A 27,252-nucleotide genomic window follows, 5' to 3' on the forward strand; every position below is an offset into this window, starting at 1 on the left:
GCACACTTTTCTGCTTTGTGTCTAACACATGGTTTGATGGTGGCTCCTGGCCTCATGTTATTTCTTGCCCCACTGTACAAACTGCAAAGTCACTATAGAGGAAGGAGAGGTACTCCAGAACCTTAGTAAAGTCTTTCAGAGAACTTGAGCAGATATTTGAAAAGGGGAAGGCAGATGGAGTTGGTTCCAAGACAAATGTTCACTACTCACCTATTCTTTCAGCAAGAAACTGAAGGAGAGTTCATGAATAAACCTTGTCTCTGAGGTCCCATGGGACAAATATTCCAATTGACACCAAGTTCTATGCCCATCATCAGGCCATGAAACCTGCAACTGCCCGGCAAAGACATGTGGTGAATGGTCCAGTGTTTAGGAATACAAGCTTAGAAGTCTGACTGGAGCCCCAAATCTCAAGCCTCAGTGAATCCTAGAGACCTGGCTGCCCCCCTTCTGGGCCTCAGTTTTGTAAAACAAACAAATGTCTCTTCACTCTGCAGGACCTCTGTAGAATTAGAGAAGAATTCATAAAAAATATCAAAGACTGCCTGACCTAGGCTGAGGATGTGGCTCAGTAGTAAGGAGTTTGCCCTATGTGAGGCCCTGAGTTCGATTCCCAGTACAGCAATGCTCTGCCCTTGACCCCTCAAACACACTGGGAGAGATCTTAGAGCATCAAGCTGATACTAGGCCCTAAGCACTGTTGGGTACAGTCCCAAAACAAAAGACAAAGACTTACTGATAGCACTTGGTGTATATTAGCTATTATTACTGTCATCACTATCATTATTATTTAAAATTCAGTTTCCCTATTTACCCAAATAGTAGAATACTGTGCAACTGTTCCAGATCATCAGAAGAATAAGTGTTGCAAAAGAAAATGGCCTCAATCCACTGATGAGTCGGAGAGGAAAAGCTGTCATATGCAGCAGGGGCATAAATAACTTTGCCTTTGTTCTTCCTGAAACAAATGTATTATCATCAATTGTGTCAACTATGTGATATATTTCCTTTAAGTAAATTTTTTTTTGTTTGTTTTTGGGCCACACCCAGCGGTGCTCAGGGGTTACTCCTGGCTGTCTGCTCAGAAATAGCTCCTGGCAGGCACGGGGGACCATATGGGACACCGGGATTCGAACCAACCACCTTTGGTCCTGGATCGGCTGCTTGCAAGGCAAACACCGCTGTGCTATCTCTCCGGGCCCCCTTTAAGTAAATTTAATAAAAGAAATGAATATGGATATGGAGAGTCTTATGCTAAGCAAAATGAGTCAGAGGGAGAGGGATAGACAGAATGATCATACTTATTTATGGGATATAAAAAAAAGACAGTATGGTAAAAATATCCAGAGATAATAGACACAGGGCCAGAAGGACCGATCCATGGGAGGGAACTTGCCACAAATAGGGGGGAAGTGAAGTTAGGACCAAAAAAAGGGACCACTGTGACAATGGTAGTTGGAAATGATCACTGAACATGAACTGAATGCTGATAAGAGATAAAGTAATATGCATGGTACCCCTTCAGTAACAATACTGCAAACTACAGTGTTTGGGGGGAAGGAATGTCTGCCTCAGAGACAGGCAGAGGGGAGAGTGGGATGGAAACTTGGGATATTGGTGGTGGGAAATGTGCAGTGGTGAAGGACGTTGTACATTGTATGGTTGAAATTTAATTACAACAACTTTGTGATTGTGGGAAGAAAAAACAACTGCATTATGAACTACCTTGTAACCATGGTGTTCAAATAAATTAAATAAAAATCTCCTGCATGAAAATGCTAACAGAAAAAAAAAAACTAGACAAACACCTGGGTTTGCCTCTCTGCTTTTCCATATTTTGAGAAGAAAGACATTATATAACAGTAAAAGTAATAACATTGACCTAGAGCCTCATTTTTCAAAGCTTTTATTTAATTATCCCATTTTTATACTCAGTTAACTTTTTAATGGTCACTCTTAAAGTGCTATTCTGCCTCTGTCTTACTGCACAAAATCCTGGAATCTCTTTACCTTTCCAAAAAGGATGACCTTTCACTAAAAGACTATCCTGATTCAAGTACAACTTTGATCACAATTGGTGCCCCCACCCCCTCATCTGGATCCATTTTTATATACAAGAATTTTTTTTTTTTTTTTTTGGTTTTTGGGTCACACCCGGCGTTGCTCAGGGGTTACTCTGGCTGTCTGCTCAGAAATAGCTCCTGGCAGGCACAGGGGACCATATGGGATTCGAACCAACCATCTTTGGTCCTGGATCGGCTGCTTGCAAGGCAAACGCCGCTGTGCTATCTCTCCGGGCCCTATATCCAAGAATATTTTTACTAGTAGTTATAAATGTGGTATTTAAGTTAATGGCCTAATATAATTAAATAGAATAAACCAGGGGTCAAAGTGATAAAACAGCAGGAAGAGCCAGAAGTGAGCCCTGAGCACCAGTGGATGTTGATCAAAAACAAAACAAATAAACAAACAAAAAAGGATAAACCAATGTTTCTCAATATGGGCTTCTTCTGTTTGACTTTATTTCCTTCCTAGGTCCTCCCCCTTATCCAAAGTTGGCCCCTCGACTCATGCTATGGCTCCCACTTCCCACTTATATGATGTTCACCTCTGACTGCCTTAGAATATCCTGGGTCAGGCCCGGAGAGATAGCACAGCGGTGTTTGCCTTGCAAGCAGCCGATCCAGGACCAAAGGTGGTTGGTTCGAATCTCGGTGTCCCATATGGTCCCCCGTGCCTGCCAGGAGCTATTTCTGAGCAGACAGCCAGGAGTAACCCCTGAGCACCGCCGGGTGTGGCCCAAAAACAAAAAAAAAAAAAAAAAAAAAGAATATCCTGGGTCGAAGGAGGCACCTGGCCTACAGTTGGAAAACAGTAATAAAGCATTGTTCAATCAGGAGTCTTGACCCATCCTGGGGCCTGGCTAATTTTCAGGGCTAAGTTCACCTTTCTTGGCAATGAACATCCCATGTAAGGCAGCTGCTGGACCACCATGGGTCATGCTCTCACCTGAAATAGACCCTGGGCTCACTGCCACCTATACAAGCCACCCTCACACAGCTTCCCTGAAGCCAGTCTTGGCTCCAGTACTTCATTTCATATCACAAGCAGACATGTGATACAGGTCCTAGAGGCCAACTCAGCCTCAGGAGCACTTTTTTCTTTGCTTCTGCATCTCTCCATCCTTCAGTGACTAGGATCAAAACCTTGGTGCTTTAGCAGCAATTTTGGGCTGTAATTTCACCCTGAGGTTACAAGCCATATATGAAGATAGTAACAGGTGAACTAGCCCTCCAGGCTTCCTTGGAAACACAAATGAATTAATATTTAAACCACTTGTTTAGGATGAACCTTTTGTAACAACAAACTATATATCACCAACAAGACTATCCACATCCACACACATACTCACATCCGAATTCACACACACACACACACACACACACACACACCACATTACTTTTTCTATGGTTCAAAGTCAATTTGTCCATAGAATTCCATCTTCACATGATAATGACCACACTTCTATTCTCCTGGATGACTAAATAAAAGAGGAAATATGCCTGTGTTCCTAGATATTCAAAACACAAAGATATGACTCTCAAACTGGAGGCAGAGAAATAGAACGTTTTACTATGAAGGCACATTTCTGAAATGATTTTTTCAAGCCAACACAAACAGCAATGCAATAAGAACAATGTTCTCATAAGCTTGAGGGAGGATATATATATATATATATATAAATACATTAGATAAGTCCACCTTCTGCCATATCACTGAGCCTACAGGTTTCCCTTTGCCAATCCTAAAACCACATAGGACAAAGAGCAGAACTTTGCCCCCTGGAGTGTAGTAGGCAACCATCATGGATAGATGCCAGTTCATAAAAGAAGGCTGAAGAGCACCAGCTCACAGAATGACATACTGGTCTCTCTGTCTCTGGTCATTAGCAAAGCATTGGCAAACAAGCATTCCCTCCATAAGGGCCTGGGCTTCTAAACACAACTCTCCTAAAAGGCATTTAGAGCTTGAAATATGAACCCTGTTGAGACAACTCATGAAGGAAATGAGCAACACTTACCATTCTGTTATCCGAGCCAAATGTTTTTAATTGTCTTGATTATGTAATTGAACTATGTCCAGTTCCCCAGCATAAAAAAATAAAAAGAGGGGCTAGAGTGACAGCACAGTAGGTAGGGCATCTGCTTTGCATGCAGCAGACTTGGGTTGGCTCCCCGGCCTCCCATATGGTCCCCCTAGCACCACCTGGAGTGATTTCAGAGTGCAGATCGAGGAATAACTCCTGTGCCCTGCAGGTGTGGCCCAAAAACAAACAAAAAAGGGGGCAGAGAGATAGCATGGAGATAAGGCATTTGCCTTGCATGCGAAAGGACGGTGGTTCGAATCCTGGCATCCCATATGGTCCCCCTGAGCATAGAGCATAGAGCAAGAAGTAGCTCCTGAGCACTGCCGGGTGTGACCCCCCCCCTTAAAAAAAAAGAAAGAAAAATCAGCTTCCATATTACATTTTCTGTCAATACAAGACATCTGCTTATTCTTACCCCATCACCCAAAATAATCTCTGGGTAGAAATTTCTCTAGAAGACGTCAATTTAATGTATTCACTTAAAGAACAGGCTTTCTAAGGAGGAATGAGATCAATTGTGTGGTAAAGAGGTTAAATGCAGGAGGCAAGGAGAAATCAAACTTCATTTTAACTTAAATCATTCACAAAAATTATAGCCATGGGGCCAGAGAGATAGTATGGAGGTAAGGCGTTTGCCTTGCATGCGGAAGGACAGTGGTTCGAATCCCACCATCCCACATGGTCTGCCAAGCCTGCCAGGAGCAATTTCTGAGCATAGAGCCAGAAGTAACCCCTGAGCACTGCCAGGTGTGATCCAAAAACCAAACAAAGAAACAAAAAAAAATTATGGCCATAAGTCACTCGACCACATGTCAGTCAATACCAGATACATACATATACAAAAGTTGTTCCCAGACAGGCCAGGTGTAGTACCAAGCTATACCAACTAGGTTTGCATATTTATAATCTGCTACATTCACAGAAGTGTGAAATCACCTAAGAACATGTTTCTCAGGATGTCCCCCATCCTTTAGTGACATGGAACTGTGTTATCTCTAAGTATCTTAGGGGCTGAGGAGGGCTCAAAGTCTGGTCAGAGTGCATGCCTAAAAAACATGAGCTTCTAAACTCAATCCCTGACATTTATAGCTCCCTAAGACCATTAGGTAGAATCCCAGTGGTCCCAATTTCCAGAAGGCTCTCCTCTGACCCCCAACGTATCCCATATCCCATACTCTCATAATAGTGTAATTTTTTCTATTATGAAGGAGAAAGGGAGTAAAGAACCAAATAATTATACTAATGTATGCTATTTTGTTTGTTTGTTTGTTTTTGTTTTTTGTTTTTGGGTCACACCCGGCGGTGCTCAGGGGTTACTCCTGGCTGTCTGCTCAGAAATAGCTCCTGGCAGGCATGGGGGACCATATGGGACACCGGGATTCGAACCAACCACCTTTGGTCCTGGATCGGCTGCTTGCAAGGCAAACGCCGCTGTGCTATCTCTCTGGGCCCTAATGTATGCTATTTTAAAGTAAATTGTAAAGAATATTTGTGAATATAAACTATCTAGGCCTTCAAAATATCTGCATGAATATACTAAATATAGTAACATTACTGAAGATTGTCATTCTCTTCATTTTATTTACTTAAACTATTTTTTTATTTTTTTTGTTTTGGGGTACACCTGGCAGCGCTCAGGGGTTATTCCTGGCTCTACACTCAGAAACCACTCCTGGCAGGCTACAGGGGGACCATATGGGATCCCAGGATTCGAACCTTCTGCATGCAAGGCAAATGCCCTACCTCCATGCTATCTCTCCAGCCCCACTTACACTATTTTTTAAAATGTTTATTTTATTTTGAGTTTTGAGTCACACCTGGTGGTGCTCAGGGGTTACTACTGGCAGGCTCAGGGGACTATCTGGGATACAGGAGATCAAACCCGGGTCCAGAGCGTGCAAGGCAAAATACCCTACATGCTGTGCTATCTCTCGGGCCCCAACTTATATTCTTTAAACTATTTTTTTTTAAATTTAAATAACCATGAGGTACACAGTTAAAAAGTAGTTGATGGCTGAGTTTCAGTCATACAACGTTCCAGTATTTAATCACTTGTGCAATTAAAAAATAACCCGCTTTTGGGGCCGGGAAGGTGGCGCTAGAGGTAAGGTGTCTGCCTTGCAAGCGCTAGCATAGGATGGACAGTGGTTCGATTCCCCCGGCGTCCCATATGGTCCCCCTAAGCCAGGGGCGATTTCTGAGTGCATAACCAGGAGTAACCCCTGAGCGTCTAACAGGTGTGGCCCAAAAACCAAAAAAAAATAACCCGCTTTTATCACTCCTGAATATACTTTTTAAAGTAAACAGCTTGCCAACAGTATTAACAGAAAAATAAACCATATAAACAGCTTGGAAAACCAGTCTAAAGGATTTCCGGTGCAAAGCATATGGAGGCAGAGTAAAGTTCCTGAGTCCAGACATTCTCCATGTCTCAGGCCTTCCTCCCTGAGCATTCAAATGTTCTGTGTCATCCCAGCACAGACCCCTGAGCCAGCTGCTGTTTCTCTACCACTTCTTTTTCACAAAGGAAGACACAAGTTACCACATAAAAGCAGCATATTCCCAGCCACTGGGGATGTAGTCAAGGAAAGAGACTGTCTTCTCTACCAGCTCACCATTTAATTATATCTAACACTTGTTTTATAATCACGTTTATAGTCTGGGGGTTCAAGAAGTTTCTACTCAATTCCCAGCTATTAAACACCTGGCCATTATGGCAATTTATGAATTCTTCCACCAATTAATGAATTCATTCACCCCTAGGCTCCCAAGAGGTCTGGGACCAAATCACCAGCTTCAACCTCTGAGCCTAATACACTGACCTGCTCTAAGAGGAGAGAGTACCTCAAGCTGTAAACATTCCAATAGGTTGTGTCGGCTTCTGTTAGCTGCTATTCCATCAGAGAGGACAATCCCTCTTGGAATTAGAAGAGACACACTACACTCCTCTCAGTGGGGAAATGAATCTATGAGGGCCAGCGTGGTGGCGCTAGAGGTAAGGTGCCTGCCTTGCCTGCGCTAGCCTAGGATGAACCGCGGTTCGATCCCCCTGTGTCCCATATGGTCCCCCTAGCCAGGAGCAACTTCTGAGCACATAGTCAGGAGTCACCGGGTGTGCCCCCCCCCAAAAAAAAAAAAAAGAAAGAAAGAAAATGAATCTATGAGTTTGGAACTTTAGCTTTTTTTTGGGGGGGGGCACACCCGATGACACTCAGGGATTACTCCTGGCTATGCGCTCTGAAATCACTCCTGGCTTGGGGACCATAGAAGACACAGAAGATCGAACCGAGGTCCATCCTGGGTCAGGCGCGTACAAGGAAAACACCCTACCGCTCCAACCCCTGGAACTTAGGCTTTTTGCAATATGTTAGCATCACACCTTGCTAACTCTGCCTATTGAGAAGAGCTCAGAATTACCCCCACATTCTTCCAGTTCCTCGTCCTTCCCTCCTACAGTGACGTGGTTCCTGAAACTCATTCCATCTCTGTGTTTCAGCAGCAGGAGGAGAGTTCCAAGATCCTACTAAAAGCCACTTAGTCGGAGATCCCACCAGCTCCCTGCCTCATACTCACTGTTACTGGACTTAAGGTCGCGGTGGATGATGGGGACAATGGCCTCATCGTGTAAGTAGTTCATCCCTCTGGCAATCTGTACAGCCCAGTTCACCAGGATGTCCGGGGGAATCCTCTTCCCAGACAACACTCTGTTCAGAGGCCCTCCTCGAGCAAACTCCATGACCAGGCAGAGATTGGGTTCCTTCAAACACACGCCCCGAAGGGCAATGATGTTGGGGTGCTTCAGCATGGCAAAGAGCTTGGCCTCCTGACGAACATTCTCAATGGTCTGGCTGATGTCCTCGTCAGGGTCGTGGCGAGCGGCCTTCACGGCGACCTCATCCCCTACCCAGAAAGCACGATAGACTTTCCCAAAGCCCCCAATGCCGATGATCTCTTCCAGTGTCAGCTCCGCAAAGTCAATCTCTAACACTGAGACAGAGACAAGAGGAAAGGTGGCAAGTCAGAACAGTTCTGCAAAGCAACCGGTTATCCATTTATCTGGTAGGCTAGTAGCTCACTTGGACTTTGGTTTCCTCAGTGACAGGGTAAGGGCCAAAGGGGCAAAGAAAACTTACATTTTCCTATCCTCAAGGACGAGCATACAACAAACATTTGGTAAATATTGATGAGCAGAATTGTGTGCCCAAACCACCATTCAAACTCAAGGGTAAGTTGGGGAAGATTATTATTTTTTGTTTTGTTTTGTTTTTGGGTCACACCCGGCAACACTCAGGGGTAACTCCTGGCTCTATGCTCAGAAATTGCTCCTGGCGGGCTCAGGCGACCATATGGGACACCGGGATTCAAACCATCGACCTTCTGCATGGGAGGCAAACGCCTTACCTCCATGCTATCTCTCCGGCCCCTGGGGAAGATTATTTTTTATGAGAATTATTCAGCGACTTCAGTGCACTAACTAGGAAGTGAGAAGCACCAACCTAGTACATGTGCATGGATGCACACACACATACACACACACACACACACACACACACAGAACTGTGTTATTCGGGGCTGGAGTGGTAGCATGGTGATAGGGCATTTGCCTTGCATGCAACTGACCCAGGACAGACCCAAGTTCGATCCCTGGCATCCCATATGGTCCCCTGAGCCTGCCAGGAGTAATCTCTGAGTGCAGAGCCAGGAGTAACTCCTGAGTGCTGCAGGGTATGGCCCCAAAACAAAACAAACAAAAAACCTGTGCTATGCAAAGAGCTTCTGTGGCTATAGGAACAGAGGACAAATTCACCAACAGGCAGCAAATTCAGAGGGTGAGTGAGAGAAGCCTTCAAGGGGAAGGCAGCATTAGAAACGGGCCCTAAGGCAGAAGGAGCAGCAGCAGGCAATAAAGGTAGAGAAGCACAAGCCAGGCAGAGAGCAAGGTATGAGCAAGAACCTGGGGCATGAGGATAAAGGCCACACTGCAGGAATGTCAGGGAGACCCAGGTAACAAGTGTGCATCAGGTAGATGATGCTCAAAGCCTCATGGGAGACTGCCAGGTCATGAAGTGATTAAAGATAGTCTGAGGAGCTTGAACTTCGATCTGTATGTGCTAGGAGAGTCATGTCTCCTTAGGGTGATTGGACAGGGGTGATAGTAATGGAGTTAAGGCACTTGCCTTGCACAAGACTACCCTGATGTGATCTCCAGCACCATATATAGTCCCCTGAGCCCCACCAAGAATGACGCCCTGAGCACAGAGCCAGGAGTAAGCCTAAAGCACCACCAAGTGTGGCCCATAAACCTAGCACACACACACATACACACACCCTCTCTGAATTGGAACCAGGAATGATCTCTCTCTCACACACACACACACACACACACACACACACACACACACGAGTAAGCCTAAAGCACCACCAAGTGTGGCCCATAAACCTAGCACACACACACACACACACACACACACACACACACACCCTCTCTGAATTGGAACCAGGAATGATCTCACACACACACACACACACACACACACACACACACACACACACACGAGTAAGCCTAAAGCACCACCAAGTGTGGCCCATAACCCTAGCGCGCACGCACACACACAAACACACACTCACACACACCCCTCTCTGAATTGGAACCATGAATGATCTCTGAGCACTGAGCCAGCATCACCAAGGGTGGCCCAAAAACCACACACACACACACACACACACACACAACACACTTCTGAACTGGAACCAGGAATGATCCCTTAGCACTGACTCAGGGGTAAGCCTAAAGCATCACTAAGTGTGGCCCACAAACCACACACACAAACTAACTGAGTTGAAACCTGGAAGACAAGAGATTCCACACACAGCAAAAGGAACCTCTGAGGAGGTCACCATATTGACTGAAGCAAGTGAGTCCAAGGGTGTGACCCTTGGCAGCTGTAGAGACAGGAAGTATGGGGTAGATTGAGAGATTTTCACAACTTGATTGTGCAAGTGCATCCAGGTGATTAAGACGTCTCCTCCTGGTGCAGGAAGCCTCTTCCTCCAGCAGACTTCCAAACCATAGCTGTCTTTCTGCTCCCAGAGTTACACTTAGAGTTTGAACTTAAGGTTCTCAGTGATAGCGATAGCTCAGGTTCTCAGTGATAATTGAGAGCTCTGGAAACATTATCTGTTTCCATGGGCAGCTACCAGGGAGTCTATGTCGTTGGCTAAGTATGATCCTGCTCCATGAAAGAAGGGCTACTTCATGTCTCTCTCAGGAAATTTCTGTCCATCTGCTCAGCCTCTTTTGTCTTTACCTGGATGACTCACACTCCCTCCTCAAGTTTCAGCAGAAATATCCATTTCCTAAATGAGCTTTTCCTAACCCCTGACTCAAGAAGGTGAGGTTCCCATTGAACACTTTCATAGCAGTCTCTATTTGGCAAGACTCACCAAGGTTGCAATTACTTGTTCAGTGCCTGTCACCTTGCTACAATGTGAGATCCAGAGAGCGTGTTCCATCTACCTTTTCTGCCACTGGACTCATCATGCTAAACCTTCAACAGGTGACCAAGAGAAGGTGAAACATAATGGGGAGGGAAAGGAAGAAGAAACTAGACCTCCAGAGGGAAAGGAACCTAATTTAGATCTGAAAGCATAACAACTCTGAACTGGATCTCCTGAAACAAACACAAGAGCAGGAAGGTTTGGCTAAAATACTAAAAATAAAAATAAAAATAAAATTTTGGACCTTAGCAGGACCAAAGGAGAATGCCTCCTGCATACTGTGCCCCTTTACTAAGTAAACTCTACAGCATTTCTATCCTCCATGCAGATACCAGTGATCTAGAAATTATTCCTGTTTAGTTGTATTTCTATCATAGTTGGGGAACTCCAAATGACTTCACTTGCATTTTGTGATGTGACTGGCAATCTGTACAAGCATAATTCTTAGGAAAAGAGAATTGCATAGCCTATCTTGACTTCCAAAGTTCCAACTGCTTAAGTGTATTACCTCACCCACCAAATCCTCTTGTTGAAGTGTAAAAGGTATATTAGATTCCATTGACTATCAGTTGGGGCATCAATACTAAAATCCTTTTAGTATGTCTTTCTATTGAAAAGATTGGAACATATGTTTTACTGACACCTGGTAGCAAGAGCACTGGTACAGCAAGAGGTACAAATATCTGAAGGGTAGAATTCAGCTGGAGAGTATCTTGCTACTCTAATGCTTTCGTTGGGAACCAGTGGTTCTGAGAAGTGGATTTTCTGCAACTGCACAGCAGTACCCAGTCCTTAGCTCTGTAGACGTGAAGAGGAGTATTGTATAGCCAAATAGTTGCCTAATCACTGGATTGCAGCTATAACAGGGTGTTCTTTTTTTTTTTTTTTTTTTTTTTTTTTGGTTTTTGGTTTTTGGGCCACACCCGGTGACGCTCAGGGGTTACTCCTGACTATGCGCTCAGAAGTCGCTCCTGGCTTGGGGGACCATATGGGATGCTGGGGGATTGAACCGCGGTCCGTCCTAGGCTAGCGCAGGTAAGGCAGGCACCTTACCTCCAGCGCCACCGCCCGGCCCCCACAGGGTGTTCTTAAAGTCAAAATTTCAATGGTGACCCCTGATTCTGAATCCTCCCAGTTGGCTATATCAGATCTATAATGTTCTAGAATCTGTTCTATCCAACAGGTCACAGGCATTCCATTAAGCCAGGGGTCCTCAAACTTTTTAAGCAGGGGGCCAGTTCACTGTCCCTCAGACCACTGGAGGGTCTGACTATAGTAAAAACAAAACTTATGAACGAATTCTTTTTTTTTTTTTTTTTTGGTTTTTGGCCCACACCCGGCGGTGCTCAGGGGTTACTCCTGGCTGTCTGCTCAGAAATAGCTCCTGGCAGGCATGGGGGACCATATGGGACACCAGGATTCGAACCAACCACCTTTGGTCCTGGATTGGCTGCTTACAAGGCAAACGCCGCTGTGCTATCTCTCCGGGCCCATGAACGAATTCTTATGCACACTGCATATATCTTATTTTTCAATGAAGAAACAAAACAGATACAAGGGGCCGGAGAGATAGCATGGAGGTAAGGCGTTTGCCTTTCATGCAGGAGGTCATCGGTTCAAATCCCGGCGTCCCATATGGTCCCCCATGCCTGCCAGGAGCAACTTCTGAGCCTGGAGCCAGGAATAACCCCTGAGCACTGCTGGGTGTGACCCAAAAGCCAAAAACAAAACAAAACAAAACAAAACAGATACAAATACAATATGTGACCCGCGGGCCATAGTTTGAGGACCACTGCATTAAGCACTTCATTCCCCATTCTGTCTAAAATACCTTACATTTTTCTGGACCCTAAAATAAATCCTTGGTGCTAGAGGGTTAACTCAGGAGGTAAAGTACTTGCCTTGCAAGTGGCTACCTCACCCACAATCCTGGTTTGAATATCTAGACACTGTCAGGGGTCACTCTTAATTGCAAAAAGAGGAATAACTCCTAAGCACTGACAATGTGGCTCCCACTCTACCCCACCAAAATAAACACAACGAACCCTGACTTCATCTGAAGTCAATAAATCAATTTTGCTTTTTCTCATCTATATGAATAAGAAAAAAATATGCCTCTGTTTAAGATAGATTAAAACCCCTCTTTGACATCTGTATTTCTTCTCTGAGGAGGTTTCTGTTCATCTCTTCTTCCTATTTTTGGATGGGGTCAGTTTTTTTTTTTCTTGTTAAGTTCTACCGGTGCTTTATATATATTAGATATTAACCCATTATCAGAAGGGTACTGGTGAATAGTTTCTCTCAATTCATGGGCAGTCTTTATATCTTGGTCACTATTTCCCTTGAAGTACAGAAGCTTCCTAGTTTAATGAAGCCCCATTTGTTTATCCTTGCTTCCATTTGCTTTGTAAATGGTGTTTCATCCTTGAAGATGCCTTTAGCTTCAATGTCATGAAAAAAATGCTCCACATCATTAGTCATCAGGGAGATGTAAATCAAAACAACAATAAGATATCATGTCACATACCACATACACTGGCACACATCAAAAAGAACAAGAACAACCAGTGCTGGCATGGATGTAGGAAGAAAAGGACTCTCATTCACCACTGACAGGAATGTCAACTTGTCCAGCCATTTTGGAAAACAATATAGACAGTCCTCAAAAATAACTAGACTGAGCCAGAGAGACAGCATGGAGGTAGGGCATTTTCCTTGCATATAGAAGGATGGTGGTTCAAATCCCGGCATCCCATATGGTCCCCCAAGCCTGCCAGGAGCGATTTCTGAGCATAGAGCCAGGAGTAACCCCTGAGCACTGCCGGCTGTGACCCAAAAACAAACAAACAAAAAAACTAGACAATGACTGGGCTGGAGCAATGGCGCAAGCAGTAAGGCGTCTGCCGTGCCTGTTCTAGCCTAAGACAGGCCACGGTTCGATCCCCCCGCGTCCCATATGGTCCCTCAAGCCAGGAGCAATTTCTGAGTTCATAACCAGGAGTAATCCCTGAGCATCACTGGGTGTGACCCAAAAAAAAAAAAAAAAAAACTGGACAATGAGCTCCTTACTACTGCTCCTGGGAATATATACTCAAAAAAAAAAAAAAAAAAAAAAAGAAAGAAAATGTTCATTGCAGCACTATTCACAGTAGTCTAGAAACAACTCAAGTGCCTGAGAAAAGATGAGTAAATAAAAAAACTATGGCCCGGGACCAGAGAGATAGCATGGAGGTAAGGCGTTTGCCTTGCATGCAGAAGGCCGGTGGTTCGAACCCCGGCATCCCATATGGTCCCCCAAGCCTGCCAGGAACAATTTCTGAGCGTAGAGCCAGGAGTGACCCCTGAGCGCTGCTGGTGGTGACCCAAAAACCAAAAAAAAAAAAGGAAGAAAAGAAACTCTGGCCCATCTATAAGATGGAATACTACACAGATACACAGCTATTAGAAAGACTGAAGTCGGGGCCGGGAAGGTGGCGCTAGAGGTAAGGTGTCTACCTTGCAAGCGCTAGCATAGGACGGACCACGGTTCGATCCCCCGGCGTCCCATATGGTCCCCCCAAGCCAGGGGTGATTTCTGAGCGCATAGCCAGGAGTAACCCCTGAACATCAAAATGGGTGTGGCCCAAAAAACCAAAAAAAAAAAAGAAAGACTGAAGTCATGAAATCTTCATACATGGAAGGATACAGAGAGCATTATGCTGAGTAAAATGAGCCAGAGGGAGAGGGATATAGAATGATCACATTCATTTTCGACATATATATATATACATACATACATACATACATACATACATACATACATACATACATAAAAATAGTATGGTTATAATATCCAAAGACAATTGAGACAAAAGCCAAGAAGACCAATCCATGGAAGGGAGCTTGCCACAAATAGTGGGGAAGTGTAGTAAGGGCAGGAAGGGACCACTAAGACAATGGTAATTGCAAATCATCACTCTGGACAAGAACTAGGTGCTGGAGATAAAATGATATGCCTGGTACTCTTTCATTAACAATTTTCCAAACCACAGTGTCTAAAAAAAGAGGAGGGGGAATGTCTGCCACAGAGGCAGGCAGTAGGGAGTGGAGGGAAACTGGGGACAGTGACGGTGGGAAATGTGCACTGGTGAAGGGTTTTTTGGATATTGTATGACTATACAATGTCATCATGACTAACTTTGTAACTGTATATCTCCTGGTGATTCAATTAAAAATATATTTAAAAAATTAAAAATATATACAATTTAAAAAACATTTTAGGGGCCGGGCGGTGGCGCTGGAGGTAAGGTGCCTGCCTTACCTGCGCTAGCCTAGGAGACGGACCGCGGTTCGATCCCCCGGCGTCCCATATGGTCCCCCAAGCCAGGAGCGACTTCTGAGCGCATAGCCAGGAGTAACCCCTGAGCGTCACCGGGTGTGGCCCAAAAACCAAAAAAATAAAAAAATAAAAAAATAAAAAACATTTTAAAAAATGAAAACCCTTTTGGAAAATGTTACACTAGAGGAGAAAAACAAGCAATTTCCCCTATCAGTCCCTAACAATGATGAAAAGGTATGTAGCTGGCTATTTAATACATTTAAGTTTAGAGCTTTTCTCAATTGAATATTTTCATTCTCCTTAAAGAAAGTAACCATTGTATTTCTCTTGTACCTTCCCCACTTCCCCTGGTCTAAAGCATTTGCTGTGAACACATAGTAGGTACTAAATATCTTTTTCAGCATGTGAGGATTGATAAAATGGGATTCTATATGGGGTGCTGAAAAGACAGCTCCTTGGATGAGTAGCCTTTCATAGAAGGACCGTGTTTGTAGAGAAGGCAAAGCAATAACCTCTCTGGACAAAAGACAAACTCTCTGATTCTTGCTTTTTAGTTAAGGAAACATTTTGGCCAACTTTTTTTTTTCAACTTTCAAGCAAGGTACAGAAGTCAGCTTTCAAAGGAGAGGATAGAACATGGAACAGGGTGGGACCTCTTTTCATCCCACTCAAAAGTCCCTCTGGGCAGGAGGATCCTTCCCTTTATAGCTGAATATCTGGGGTTCTCCTTCCCTTCCCTGCTTCAGTCAAGACCTGATTGTAACACTTCGGGCACATTGTAATCATACATTTTTCAACTTTTATAGAGAAAATTTTCTGGACTATTCATTGCATATTATTCATCTTTTAAGTTACAGTATAACTTCCTTTTGACTGTGTCCTTGGAAACTAAATATATAGGCATGTCTGGATAGATGGGGACTGGGTAAATGGTTGGGGGCATTTAGAAACCTGTGATACATCTAAACATACATCCTTATACTAAGAATAGATAAGAGGAAATATAACTTAGTAATAACCTTAATGTATGTCCTACTAAGAAACAGGGATAGCTCTCCTCTAATATAAATGTGTTTTTTTTTTAACTTAGAATTATATATCTCTAACATGACAAATTTGGAAGTATTTTTCTTTTTTCACTAAAAAGTAGAAGATGAGCCAGCTCATGGGTTATTTATATACTTGTCAGTCCAGACAAGTATAGTATAGCTGGACTCTAATACCAATACTGGAGGGGATAAAAACATCTTCATAGTCATTTCTGATTGCTCTATTTTTTGTCACAAGTTTTTAATGATTTTCCCCCCTCTTCTGTCTAAAACAAAATTATCACCATGAAAAGCAGTATTTGAAGCTAAAATTGAATATTACTACTTACCTGTCTTCTATTCTTGATCTAATGTCATAATACATGTCCCACAGGGAAGTTCAAAAGGCAAGCAGGGAAAAATTGTCACTGGCTCATTTCATTCCAAGTTTTTGGAGTCCAGATTGTCGATCACCTTTATTTGCTGAAACACTAAGTGAACTAGTAGCCAGGGCCAGTGGGGTCATAGTCAGAGCCCTTGGCAATGCCCCATGAAGCTCTCTCTCCAAGTCCTGAATCTATGCATGAAAAATCCACCCATTTTCCTCAGTGAATTCCTCACCTCTTGATCTTACCATTTATTTATTCCCGATATAAAACTCAGTCTCTATCTCTCATGAGGTACATTCATTTATTTCTAATTGGAACCAAGTGTCCTGAGTAACTAGGAATAAATTCCAGCCAGGGTGAGACCTCCTGAGAGGGTCACAAAAATCACTTCCTTCAAAGGCCATGCTCTTCAAGTCAAGCTTTCAACAAGCACAAATACTTATTACTGTCTAATTATGTGCAGTTTAGATACTTGGAATCCACTGGAAGATCACTTTTGTTTCCATTTACTTAGTTCAGCAGATCTAACAGAGAAGAAGCACTTGGTCAGTGTGTTTGACTTTCTGTGGTGGGGTTCTCTTAGCCCAGGTCACAGTCAAGCTTCACTGCTCTGAAAGTCAGAGGCATGTACTATTCAGTAGGGCTCTGTCCCATGAGCCTCCCATAATTCCTCTACTCTAAAAAAAAAAAAAAAAATCACAAAAATTTACCTACAAAGAACCATGAAATCTGACTTATGTTTAAATCTCTGTTTTCTTTTTTGTGTTGTTGGGTTTTGTTCCAGGAGCACACACGACAGTGCTCAGGGCTTACTTGTGACTCTGTAATCAGGGGTCATTCCAGCAATGCTCATATGAGGGACCATATGCAGCAGAGAGCGAATGGGGTCAGTGGGATACAAGGTAAGCACCTTAGCCCTGCACTATCTATGTTTTCAAACATGTCAGGCCCATCTTCTAATCTGTGACCAAGTTCACCTTCAACCCTGTTTCCCAAATTATGCTAGGAACAATGTCAAGTAATTTGTCACCTCCAGGCATTATCAACAGGGCAATGCAGAAAGGGGAAATTTTATAATGAATAGAAGGAAGAGAAAAATGAGAAGAAAAACATCTAAACATCAAACGACTGCCAAAACACCAATGAAATATGAAGAAGAAAAACAAAGCAAGAGGTTAACAGTAACGTTAACATTAAGTGATGGTATTTAAAAAATATCTTCAGATAAAGTAACACAGTTGTTCAGGTGAAAGTTATAGGGCCAGAAAGGTATCTATTACATGTAAAATTTAAAAACTAAAAAGTTGTAGGGACCGGAGAAATAGCTACAAAGGGCAGAATGCATGCTTTGTGAGTTGCTGGAGGCCTAGCTTTGATGACCAGCATCTCATGGACCCCAAAGCATGGCCTGGAATAGCCCCATAGCATCCTCAGGTGTGGCCCTCAAACCCAAAACAAAAACAAAATTTAAAAACTGAAAGCTTAAACAGAGTTAGGCTTTATAACAATTGGGATAAACTTACTACATATATATATATATAATATATATATATACACTGAGTAAGTAATAATAAGTATTTACTAACAATTTTTAACAGGAAACATTATGGAAACCCTGAAATAGTGAAATATGCACACCATTCTTCTAAAACTGCCTAGTTGGGAGAGTGTCTGATGGCAATTGAATGCCTTTGGGGAGAGGAAAAAAAAAATTCATTATAGAGTGTGGAACTGGCACTCCTGGGAAATCGGTGAAAACCAGGGCATTACAAAAAAAAGCCCTGAGAGGGACCCATGGGCATGGACCCTCTGAGATATGTCAACTCCTAAATCCAAGCAAGGTTATAGGATGAGAGAGTAGATTCACTGTCTAAAGAGTCTAGGCCTAAGGACAAGAATCTGGATTTAGTCGGTGTACCTGGCGCCCCTGATCTCTCGCAGGGAAATGACATACTTTTCCCTTTTTAATTATTTCTTTCTCCCAAAGGCCTGCAAGGGTACATGCACACAGAGACTCACAAACAGACTTACATAGACAGACATACACTCACAAGAAGAGTCACACAGACACTCCTACAAACTCAGACACACCAACACACACATGCACAACAGAAGCCCAGTCACCCTTAAACATAGACACACACGTCGGGACACACATCCTGTCACCCAAACACCCATCACATACTCACCATCAGATGCCTTCTCAGAAGACACTCCAACACACACAGGCACAACCACACACTCCCACAAGAGAGATACGCACAGCAGAGACACCATCATACAAGCATAGTATCATCAATCACCGTGGTACCTTCAGCAACACGCGTGTGTGAGCAAATACACACACACACACACACACACACACACACACACACACACAGAGTCACTTCACAGCACATCGCCAGCGAAGCCTGGCAGACACAACTTGCGCGATGCAAGCTTAGGCTCCTAGACATGCACCCTTCAGCTTCAGCCTCCTCCTCCTCCTCCTCCTCCTCCTCCTCCTCCTCCTCTTCCTCTCGAGAGGGAAGAGACAAGGACGTGCAAGCCAGGCCAGGCTGGTGGGGGCACGCCCGGGCCCCGCAACGCAATCTCCCCGCAAGCAAGCAAATAAATGCCTTGGAGGGGCGGGGACCCGCCTAGAGGAGAGGTAGGGAGAGGAAAGGTTAGCAAAGGGCTGTCGGATTTGGGTGGGTGATGGGTGAGCAGAGAAAACAGCAGCTTTCCAGAAATCCCGCCAGATCTGTGTGTGTGTGTGTGTGTGTGTGTGTGTGTGTGTGTGTGTGTGTGTGGCGATGATGGCAAGTGGGGGGACAGCCGGAATAGGAGGTGCAGAAAGCCCGAATGCAACCTTAGAGGGTTCCAGACCAACACCAGGCCCTGCAGCGCCGGCGATGCGGGCGGGCCCGGGTGGGGTGGGGGGCTCAGATCGTCAGATCGTCGCTGCACCGGGGTGGGGTCCGCGCACCCCACTTTTTCGCCTTACACTGAATCGGCGGGTGTCGGCCGGGGTCGTCTCCTCCGCGTCCCCCGGCCCCGGCCCGGCCGGAGAAGGCGCTGCTGCGCGGGGTCACGTAGTTGCTGGGGAAGATGCCGACGCGCTGGCGCAGCTGGCCGGTCCACCAGCCCTCGTCGCCCGACACCTGCGAGTCCTTGGACAGCACCTGCAGCACGTCGCCCGGCCGCAGGGTCAGCTCGTCGTCGCCCGCCGCCTCGTACTCGAACACGGCCGTCCAGTAGGGCAGCGGCGCCGTCTCCTCCTCGTCCTCCTCGTCGTCCTCGGCCCCGGCCCCAGCGGCGGCCGCCGGGCAGCCGAGCAGCGCAGTCGGGGGCTCCATGGAGCGGCCGGTCCATAGGGTGCGAGGCCGCCGCCGCCGCCGCCGCCGCCGCCGCCGCCGCCCGCCTATTGTTCATGCGGCTCCTCGGCTCGCGCCGGCCTCGGGGGCGGCGACCCCCGCGCACCCCGCGCCCGACGGCCGCCTCGGGGGCCCAGCCCCAGGGGAGGCGAAGGCAGGCGCGCCCTCAGCGCCGCGTGGGGCTCCGGGCTGCGGCGCGCTCGAGCCCCCGAAGCTTCGCGCTCCTCGGGCCGCCCTGACCTGCCTGCGGGGGGAAGCGCCCGTGGCGGCCGCGAGCTGCTCCCCTCACCGGGGACCACCTGACGCCAGGCTGCCCGCCCGGCTCCACCTCGCTCGGGCTCTAGCGCACCCACCCCAGGGGGCGTGGCCACCGCTTGGGCGTGGCCTCCCTTCGGCCACGCCCCGGCGAAGGATCTTTCTTCCTATTGGTTGCTATCGGCCGCCCTCACGTTCGTCTCGCCCCGCCGAGCCAATCGCGAAGCTGGCCCCGCCCTCGAGACCCCGCCCACCGCTCCAAGGCGAGATCGCCCCGCCTCTTCCCCGTCACCCCCCCCCCACCCCCGTGACTTGTCTCCTCAGGCCGCCCCTACCTGCCTGGGGATGCGCCTGTGGTGGCCGCCGCTCCCCTCCACCTGACGCAAACCTGGCTCCACCTCTGCCCTAGCGCACCCGTGGGGGCGTGGCCTAGCGGGGAGGCCACGCCCCAGGAGGCCTATCTTTCTTTCTATTGGTTCCTGGCAACCGCCCTCACTCTGCTGAGCCAATCGCTAAGCTGGCCCCACCTTCATGTCCCGCCCACCACCCTCCTTTCACCCCCCCGCCCCACCCCACCCCCAGTGCCTTGTCTCCTCGGGCCGCCCCTACCTGCCTGTGGTGGCCGCCGCGCCCCAGGCTCCCCCGGGACCACCTGACGTGAGCCTGGCTCCACCTCAGCCCTAGCGCACCCGTAGGGGAGTGGCCTTGTCCACTACGCCACGCCCCTAGGAGCCAGCTCTTTCTTCCCATTGGTTCACATCAACCGCCCTCCTGTCCCTCTCGCCCGGCCGAGCCAATCGCTGAGCTGGCCCCGCCTCCAAGTCCCTTCCACCACCCCGAGGAGAGCTCGCCCCACCCCTTTGCCCCCTCAGGCAGGCGCTTCCAAGCTATCAACCTACCTGACCCGCTCCACCTCATCCCTAGCGCACCCTGGGGGCGTGGCATCCGCCGCTAGGCCACGCCCCCAGGCACAGATCTTTCTTCCTATTGGATCCTAACAACCGCCCTCACGTCCGTCTCGCCCGGCCGAGCCAATCGCTAAGCTGACCCCGCCCATTAGCCACTCCTACCTCTCCTAGGCGAGCTCGCCCCACCCCTTTGCCCCCTCAGGCAGGCGCGTCCAAGCTTTCAGCCTCCCCACCCGCCTCAGGTCCACGGGCTGGCGGCGCCCATTGGCTGAGGTGCCTACCTGTCCGCTTCCTGGGAGGCTCCTCGGACACCGCCCCCGCTGCAGGAAGCCTCTGGCGCCTCATTGGGCGCGCGGGAGACGGGGGTGGGTCCTGTCAAGGTGAGGCCCTCCTCAGGCTGCCTTCATTCAAAGCCAAGAGATGGCTGTGCGGGAGGGCGGCCTTTCCCTTTGTTTGCTGTCACACACACACACACACACACACACACACACACACACACACACACACACACACACACACGCACGCACGCACACACACGCACACACACACACACACACACACACACCCCACCTAGCCCTGGATGCTAAACTGAGCTTTTTGAGAGGAAAGGAAGACAGACAGACAGACAGACACACACACACACACACACACACACACACACACACACACACACACACACACACACACACGCATGCACCCCACTCAGGCACTTGAGAAGAGCCCGCATACAAAACATACACCACTCCACATACAAATCCAGGCAAGCTCTTCTTTTTCCTCTTCCTCTTAAATTGATTTCTCTCATGAATCTTCCTTAGGAGAAGTGGATTCATTTCCGTTCCTACTTCCAACTCATTCTTTTTTGGGGGGTTTTGGGGCACACTTGGAAGTGGTCAGGGCTTAATCCTGGCTCTGTGCTCAAAGGTCACTCCTGGAGGTGCTTGGGAAACTATATGGGAGACTGAAGATGTCATCCATGTCATTGCATGCCAAGGCAAATGCCCTAGCTGCTGCACTATCCATGGGGTCGCCCCCAACTCATTTTCCTCTTTCCATTTAGAAACTTGTATCAAAGCACCGTGATTTAGAAAATTGTTCATAGTTGAATTTTAGACATACAATGTTTCAGCAGCGATCCCACCTTCAGTGTCAACTTCCCCCTATCAGTGATACCAGGTTCCCTCCCAACATCTCCTGTACCCTCACCCTGCCATCTTAACAGACACCTTTAGAAGTTCTATTGGGCCTCATGCCTTCAGGCTTTTGACTCTGTGGTTTGGATATTCACTTTATCATTCCCTAACACCACCAATGAACCTGAATCTTCTTAACCCCTGGCCTCCTCTTACTTCTTTTTGTTTGTGTATGGGTCACACCCGGCAGTACTCAGGGGTTACTCCTGGCTCTGCACTTAGAAATCACTCCTAGCAGTCACAGGGAACCATATAGAATTCTGTGGATCGAACCACCATCTCCTGGATTGGTCGAGTGCAAGGGAATGCCCCACTGCTGTGCTATCTCTCTGCCCCCACCCCTTACTTCTCACCTTCCCCTCCACTCTTTCTTTCCTTCTCATTCCTATATTCTGGTACAGGGTGATCTTGGCATCTCCCCTTAAACCATTGCATTCCTTCACCCAATTATTTCTGAATACCACATAGAAGTGATATCATCCTGCGTTTATCCTTGTTCTTTTGGCTTACTTCATTGAAAATGATATCTTCCAGTTCCATCCATCCAGCTCATCTTTTGAAGGCTGTTAGTCCATTTGAATGTTCTCTAGAGATCTTTAAATCTCCTGTTCTCATCTTTATGAGAACACACGCACAGTTTGCCCTCCCAAGGTTTTTATAAGAAGAAATGCCAACCAAAAAAAAAAAAAAATAGGGCCCGGAGAGATAGCACAGCAGCGTTTGCCTTGCAAACAACCGATCCAGGACCAAAGGTGGTTGGTTCGAATCCCGGTGTCCCACATGGTCCCCCGTGCCTGCCAGGAGCTATTTCTGAGCAGACAGCCAGGAGTAACCCCTGAGCACCGCCGGGTGTAACCCAAAAACCAAAAAAAAAAAAGGAAAAAAAAGTGTTATTTTGCATAGCCATGGTAAATCTTGGCTGTAAAAGCATCAAAAGTCAGATTGTAATATTCTCTAAACAATCAGCTATTTTCATATCTTTGTCAGATACATATTACAAAACTTTTGCGTAGACTTTTCTGAACATAAACATTAGCACCTTTCTGCAGATACACTTAATTTGAAAATTCTTAAACAGTCTTACACTGAACACCATAATACAGGATAAAACATCTGAGTTAGTTTTTCATAAAATTCCCTAAACAAAAATTACAAGAACAATTTCTGCAGATATATATAGATATATAGATATATATACACAGCTTGAAAATAAGTTTGTTAAAACATTCTTATAGGGCCCGGGGAGATGGCACAGCGGCATTTGCCTTGCAAGCAGCCGATCCAGGACCAAAGGTGGTTGGTTCGAATCCCGGTGTCCCATATGGTCCCCCATGCCTGCCAGGAGCTATTTCTGAGCAGACAGCCAGGAGTAACCCCTGAGCACCACCGGGTGTGGCCCAAAAACAAAAAAACAAAAACAAAAACAAACAAAAAAAAACATTCTTATAGTGTGTAATAAGAATGTATAGTATCCAAGTTCCTTTTCCATCAACTTCTGTGGAGAAAGACATTAGAACATCATTGCAGACATTTGAGAATAAATTGCTACATACAAAAAACATCAGAGCAATTGAGAAACATACACTACAATATCTGGGAACTATTAAAGCCTACCAACATTATGCATTTCCCTGGAGCTGTACAAACTAATATTAAACCACTAAAGTTGAATACAAATTATCTGTGGGTCATAAAACAAAAGAGTAGCATCATGATCTATACAGGTAGAATACACAGTTTAACCAGAACATACAGTTTAATCAGTAATATAGTGACCGATGTAAATAGGATTGATAGATTATCCTGGAAGCAAGCTACAGGAGGTTCTGAAAGCAGGTGGGCTTCTTCAGCTCAGCTTGGATCCTCCATCTTTTCCTTCTGTAATAGGCTGCTGAGGTCATCTGGGATGAAAAGGCCTTTGATACCTGAGCCAGAATCTGGTGGGTGATCTACTCATCTCCCTGCTGCTGGTCTCCTCAAATGGAGCTTTCTTTTTGCTTCTACCCCATCAGTGGCTTTGGTAAACTGCTGCAAGTTGGGGAGATGAGGTCCTCGCACAAAGCACCTTTGGTAGAAGAAAGGCAGTGGGCCTTGGCCTCTGGGATACTGCTCAGTCTTTATCTCTCTCCCCTTCACTGTCTGCTCTGTCCCACCTGAGGGGGCTCTGCCACGTTCAAAACAGGGGTCATATGCACTGATGTTCCAGTGAAGGGCATAGCACACTTAGTCCAGTTCAAGGAGACCATCATGGTGATTAACCACCAGAGGGTCAAGGCACTCACCATGGTAGGAGTCTTCTTGGTTCCTGGGGTCCTGGGTCACTATTCGAGCTCCAATTGTAAAATAAAATTTCACACACATTTTGAGATCAGCCCACACACTGTACTCTAACCCCAGGCAGATGAGTCTAATAAAGCAGAGTAGTGGTAAAGAAATAATAAGCCAAACCAGTTAAAAAAAAGAAACATGGAACCAGTGGCTTCTTATGGTCTCTCTCCAAGTGCCAAGCCAAAACTGACTTTTCTTTATTATCCCAGAACAAAATTCATGGGGGGTGGGCAGGGCAGAGTGATCCAGGTGGGCTTTTCCATATCAAAGGAAGAAGTTATGGGGAAGAGGAAGATGGGGGAAAGCCTTTGTTTTAAGTTAATTGCTGGGTGTCATCTTATAGGGGAGACATATGGATGCAGGAAACATGAGGAAATTCTGGATGGAATAATGGATGAGAAAGAGGTTGGGGGATAGTATTGTAGAAGACTTTGTAAGAACTTAAATCATAATAATTATTTAATTGGTTATTTTTATTTAATGTCCATTTAGTCCATCAGGAAAGACATGTGCAGAGTTGGCTCATCACTGGCTCTCATGCAGTATGTGTGAGGGATGACTGACCTGAATAGCTGATTAAGAACTGGTGTTTCGGGGCCAGAGAGATAGCATGGAGGGTAAGGTGTTTGCCTTTCATGCAGAAGGTCATCGGTTCGAATCCCGGCATCCCATATGGTCCCCCGAGCCTTCCAGGAGTGATTTCTGAGCATAGAGCCAGGAGTAACCCCTGAGCGATGCCAGGTGTGACCCAAAAACAAAAACAAAACAAAACAAAACAAAAGAACTGGTGTTTTAGTTCATCTGTAAAAGTTATCATTAAAGATGTCTGAGCACTGGGCTACAGGGATAGTGCAGAGGGTAAGGCGCTTGCTTTGCATGCAGCTGTCCCAGGTTTGATACCTGTCATGCCATATAGTTCCCTGATCATTCCCCTGCCAGGAGTGATCCCTGATTAAGGAGCCAGGAGTACATGATCATTGCCAGATGTGGCCCCCCCCAAAAAAAGGGTCTGAGCAGAAGCTGGAGCAATAGTACAGATGTGTAGGGCATTTGTCTTGCATGCACCTGACCATGTATTTGATCCTGGTCATCCCATGTTGTTCCCTAAGCTATGCTAGGAGTGATTCCTGAGTGCAGAGCCAGTAATAACCTCACATTGGGTGCCAGATGCCATGGCTAGCTTTTGGTCTGGTTGCATTAGAGCACCTCTGAGGTCTCTGGAGGAGAGTGGATGAACGGGCAGTGAAATGTGAAGAAATGAGAGACCGCACACATCTATGAGGGAGAACAGTGTTCTAAATTTTAATGTGTGAGACCAGTGGTATATATGGGGTATTTTTTGCCAGTCTTCTAGTAAACAGAAAAATTAATAGTAACGTTGTTTGCTTTACAAAACAATTCACCTGGCTAGGGTGGTACACAGACCTGATGATTTGAGAAGGTTAATTTTAACATCTCAAAGCTAGCCTCAGATATAAATTAGGAGGTTATAAATTAGAAAGATGTAAATTAGCAAGGAGCTGAAATTCTCTATCATACTTTCTATTTCTAAGGGGAGAGGTTTTATTATTTAAGGGGCAAATTGAAGGAGACAGACTACTTCAAAAAGAATGCAATTCTTTTCCTGGCGAAAGTTCAACAGTTCAAAGCTACAACCTGGCCAAACCTTTTCAATGTAAATTCTGAGGTAAAAGTTAGTTAACAAGTTTTCAAGGTCCTTTAGAAAGCAGAAACTGCAAGGGTAGTTTAAAGACAGGGAAAAAGTTGTTTCAAAGTAACCTTTTTGGCAGAGTTTTCCAGATAAAGAGAAATGTAATAAAGGCAAATATAGATTTGCCTGTAAGAATCCTTATGTTAGGATGAAAAAATGTTATATATATATATATATATATATATATATATATATATATATAAAACTTAATACAGCAGAAGGGAGATTTGTCTTTAATCCAATTAAATGTTTGTACAAAGCAAGCAGAATGTCAGTACTATTAACATGATTCTCATCAGTCATCCACACTGAGGGAAAAAAATATCTCAGTGGGATTTCTAATGAGACATTTGTCAGGAACTCTGATCAGCAATCCACACTAAGGGAAGGACATCTCAGTGGGTCTTCTGATGAGAATCCTCTAGAAATCTTGAAATTTCTCTTATGTTAATGGCGTGGCAGAGATGGTCAAATGTCATTATCACTGAGGACCAATATTTATAAGGATAGAGGATAAATAATTCTCTACATCTCTGGGTTCTTCTTGTACTTGTTGAAAAATCAAATTAACATCAGAAAATATATTCATTGTGTTAAGAAGTCAATGCATTTCTATGGAGGGTTTAGATCAGGAGTCTCAAACTCAATATTCCTGGGGGCCGCAGGAGGCAAACTCAGGGTGAGGCAGGGCCGCATAAGAGATTTCACAAAAAAAGTCCTCTAACATCATTATTAACAGTTTTAATTATTTCTTCTGAACATGAATAGAACATTGAGTGAATATCATGAACAGTTCTTCTGAACATGGCATCTTTTGCCTATTCCTTGCTGCCAGAGACTTGACAGCACTTCTTCTCACAAATCTGAACCACATTTGGCTTTAGCAGTTGAGACCCTCAGTATGGCTGGAAGATAATCATCAGTAAGTCTAGACCTGTACTTTGACTTATTGAAGTTCAATGTGGAGAATAACTTTTCACACAAATATGTGCTCCAAAAAAGACACAAAAAGGCACATGGTGCACTTGAACATTTGGGAAAGCTCAGGGAAGCTGGGGGGCAATTTTCTCAAAAATTGCCCATGCATGTCTGCTTTTCCACTAATCTCCCTGAACTTGGCT

At 45.7% G+C, this 27,252-nt stretch overlaps 1 protein-coding gene across 1 annotated transcript in view; it reads right to left on the bottom strand.

The window, feature by feature from the left end:
- MAP3K9 (mitogen-activated protein kinase kinase kinase 9) overlaps nt 1-19,721 on the bottom strand; it is a 92,134-nt gene extending 72,413 nt beyond the window's left edge. The window contains exons 1-2 of the mRNA XM_049770536.1: nt 19,367-19,721; nt 7,721-8,134 (exon numbers count right to left, since the gene is read on the bottom strand). Of these exons, the coding sequence (XP_049626493.1) occupies nt 7,721-8,134; nt 19,367-19,718 (766 nt within the window). The 5' untranslated portion in view covers nt 19,719-19,721. The remainder of the gene's footprint in view (nt 1-7,720; nt 8,135-19,366) is intronic.
- Nucleotides 19,722-27,252: the final 7,531 nt, after the last annotated feature.

Source organism: Suncus etruscus, chromosome 3, assembly GCF_024139225.1.
Source record: "Suncus etruscus isolate mSunEtr1 chromosome 3, mSunEtr1.pri.cur, whole genome shotgun sequence".
Classification (NCBI taxonomy): Eukaryota; Metazoa; Chordata; class Mammalia; order Eulipotyphla; family Soricidae; genus Suncus; species Suncus etruscus.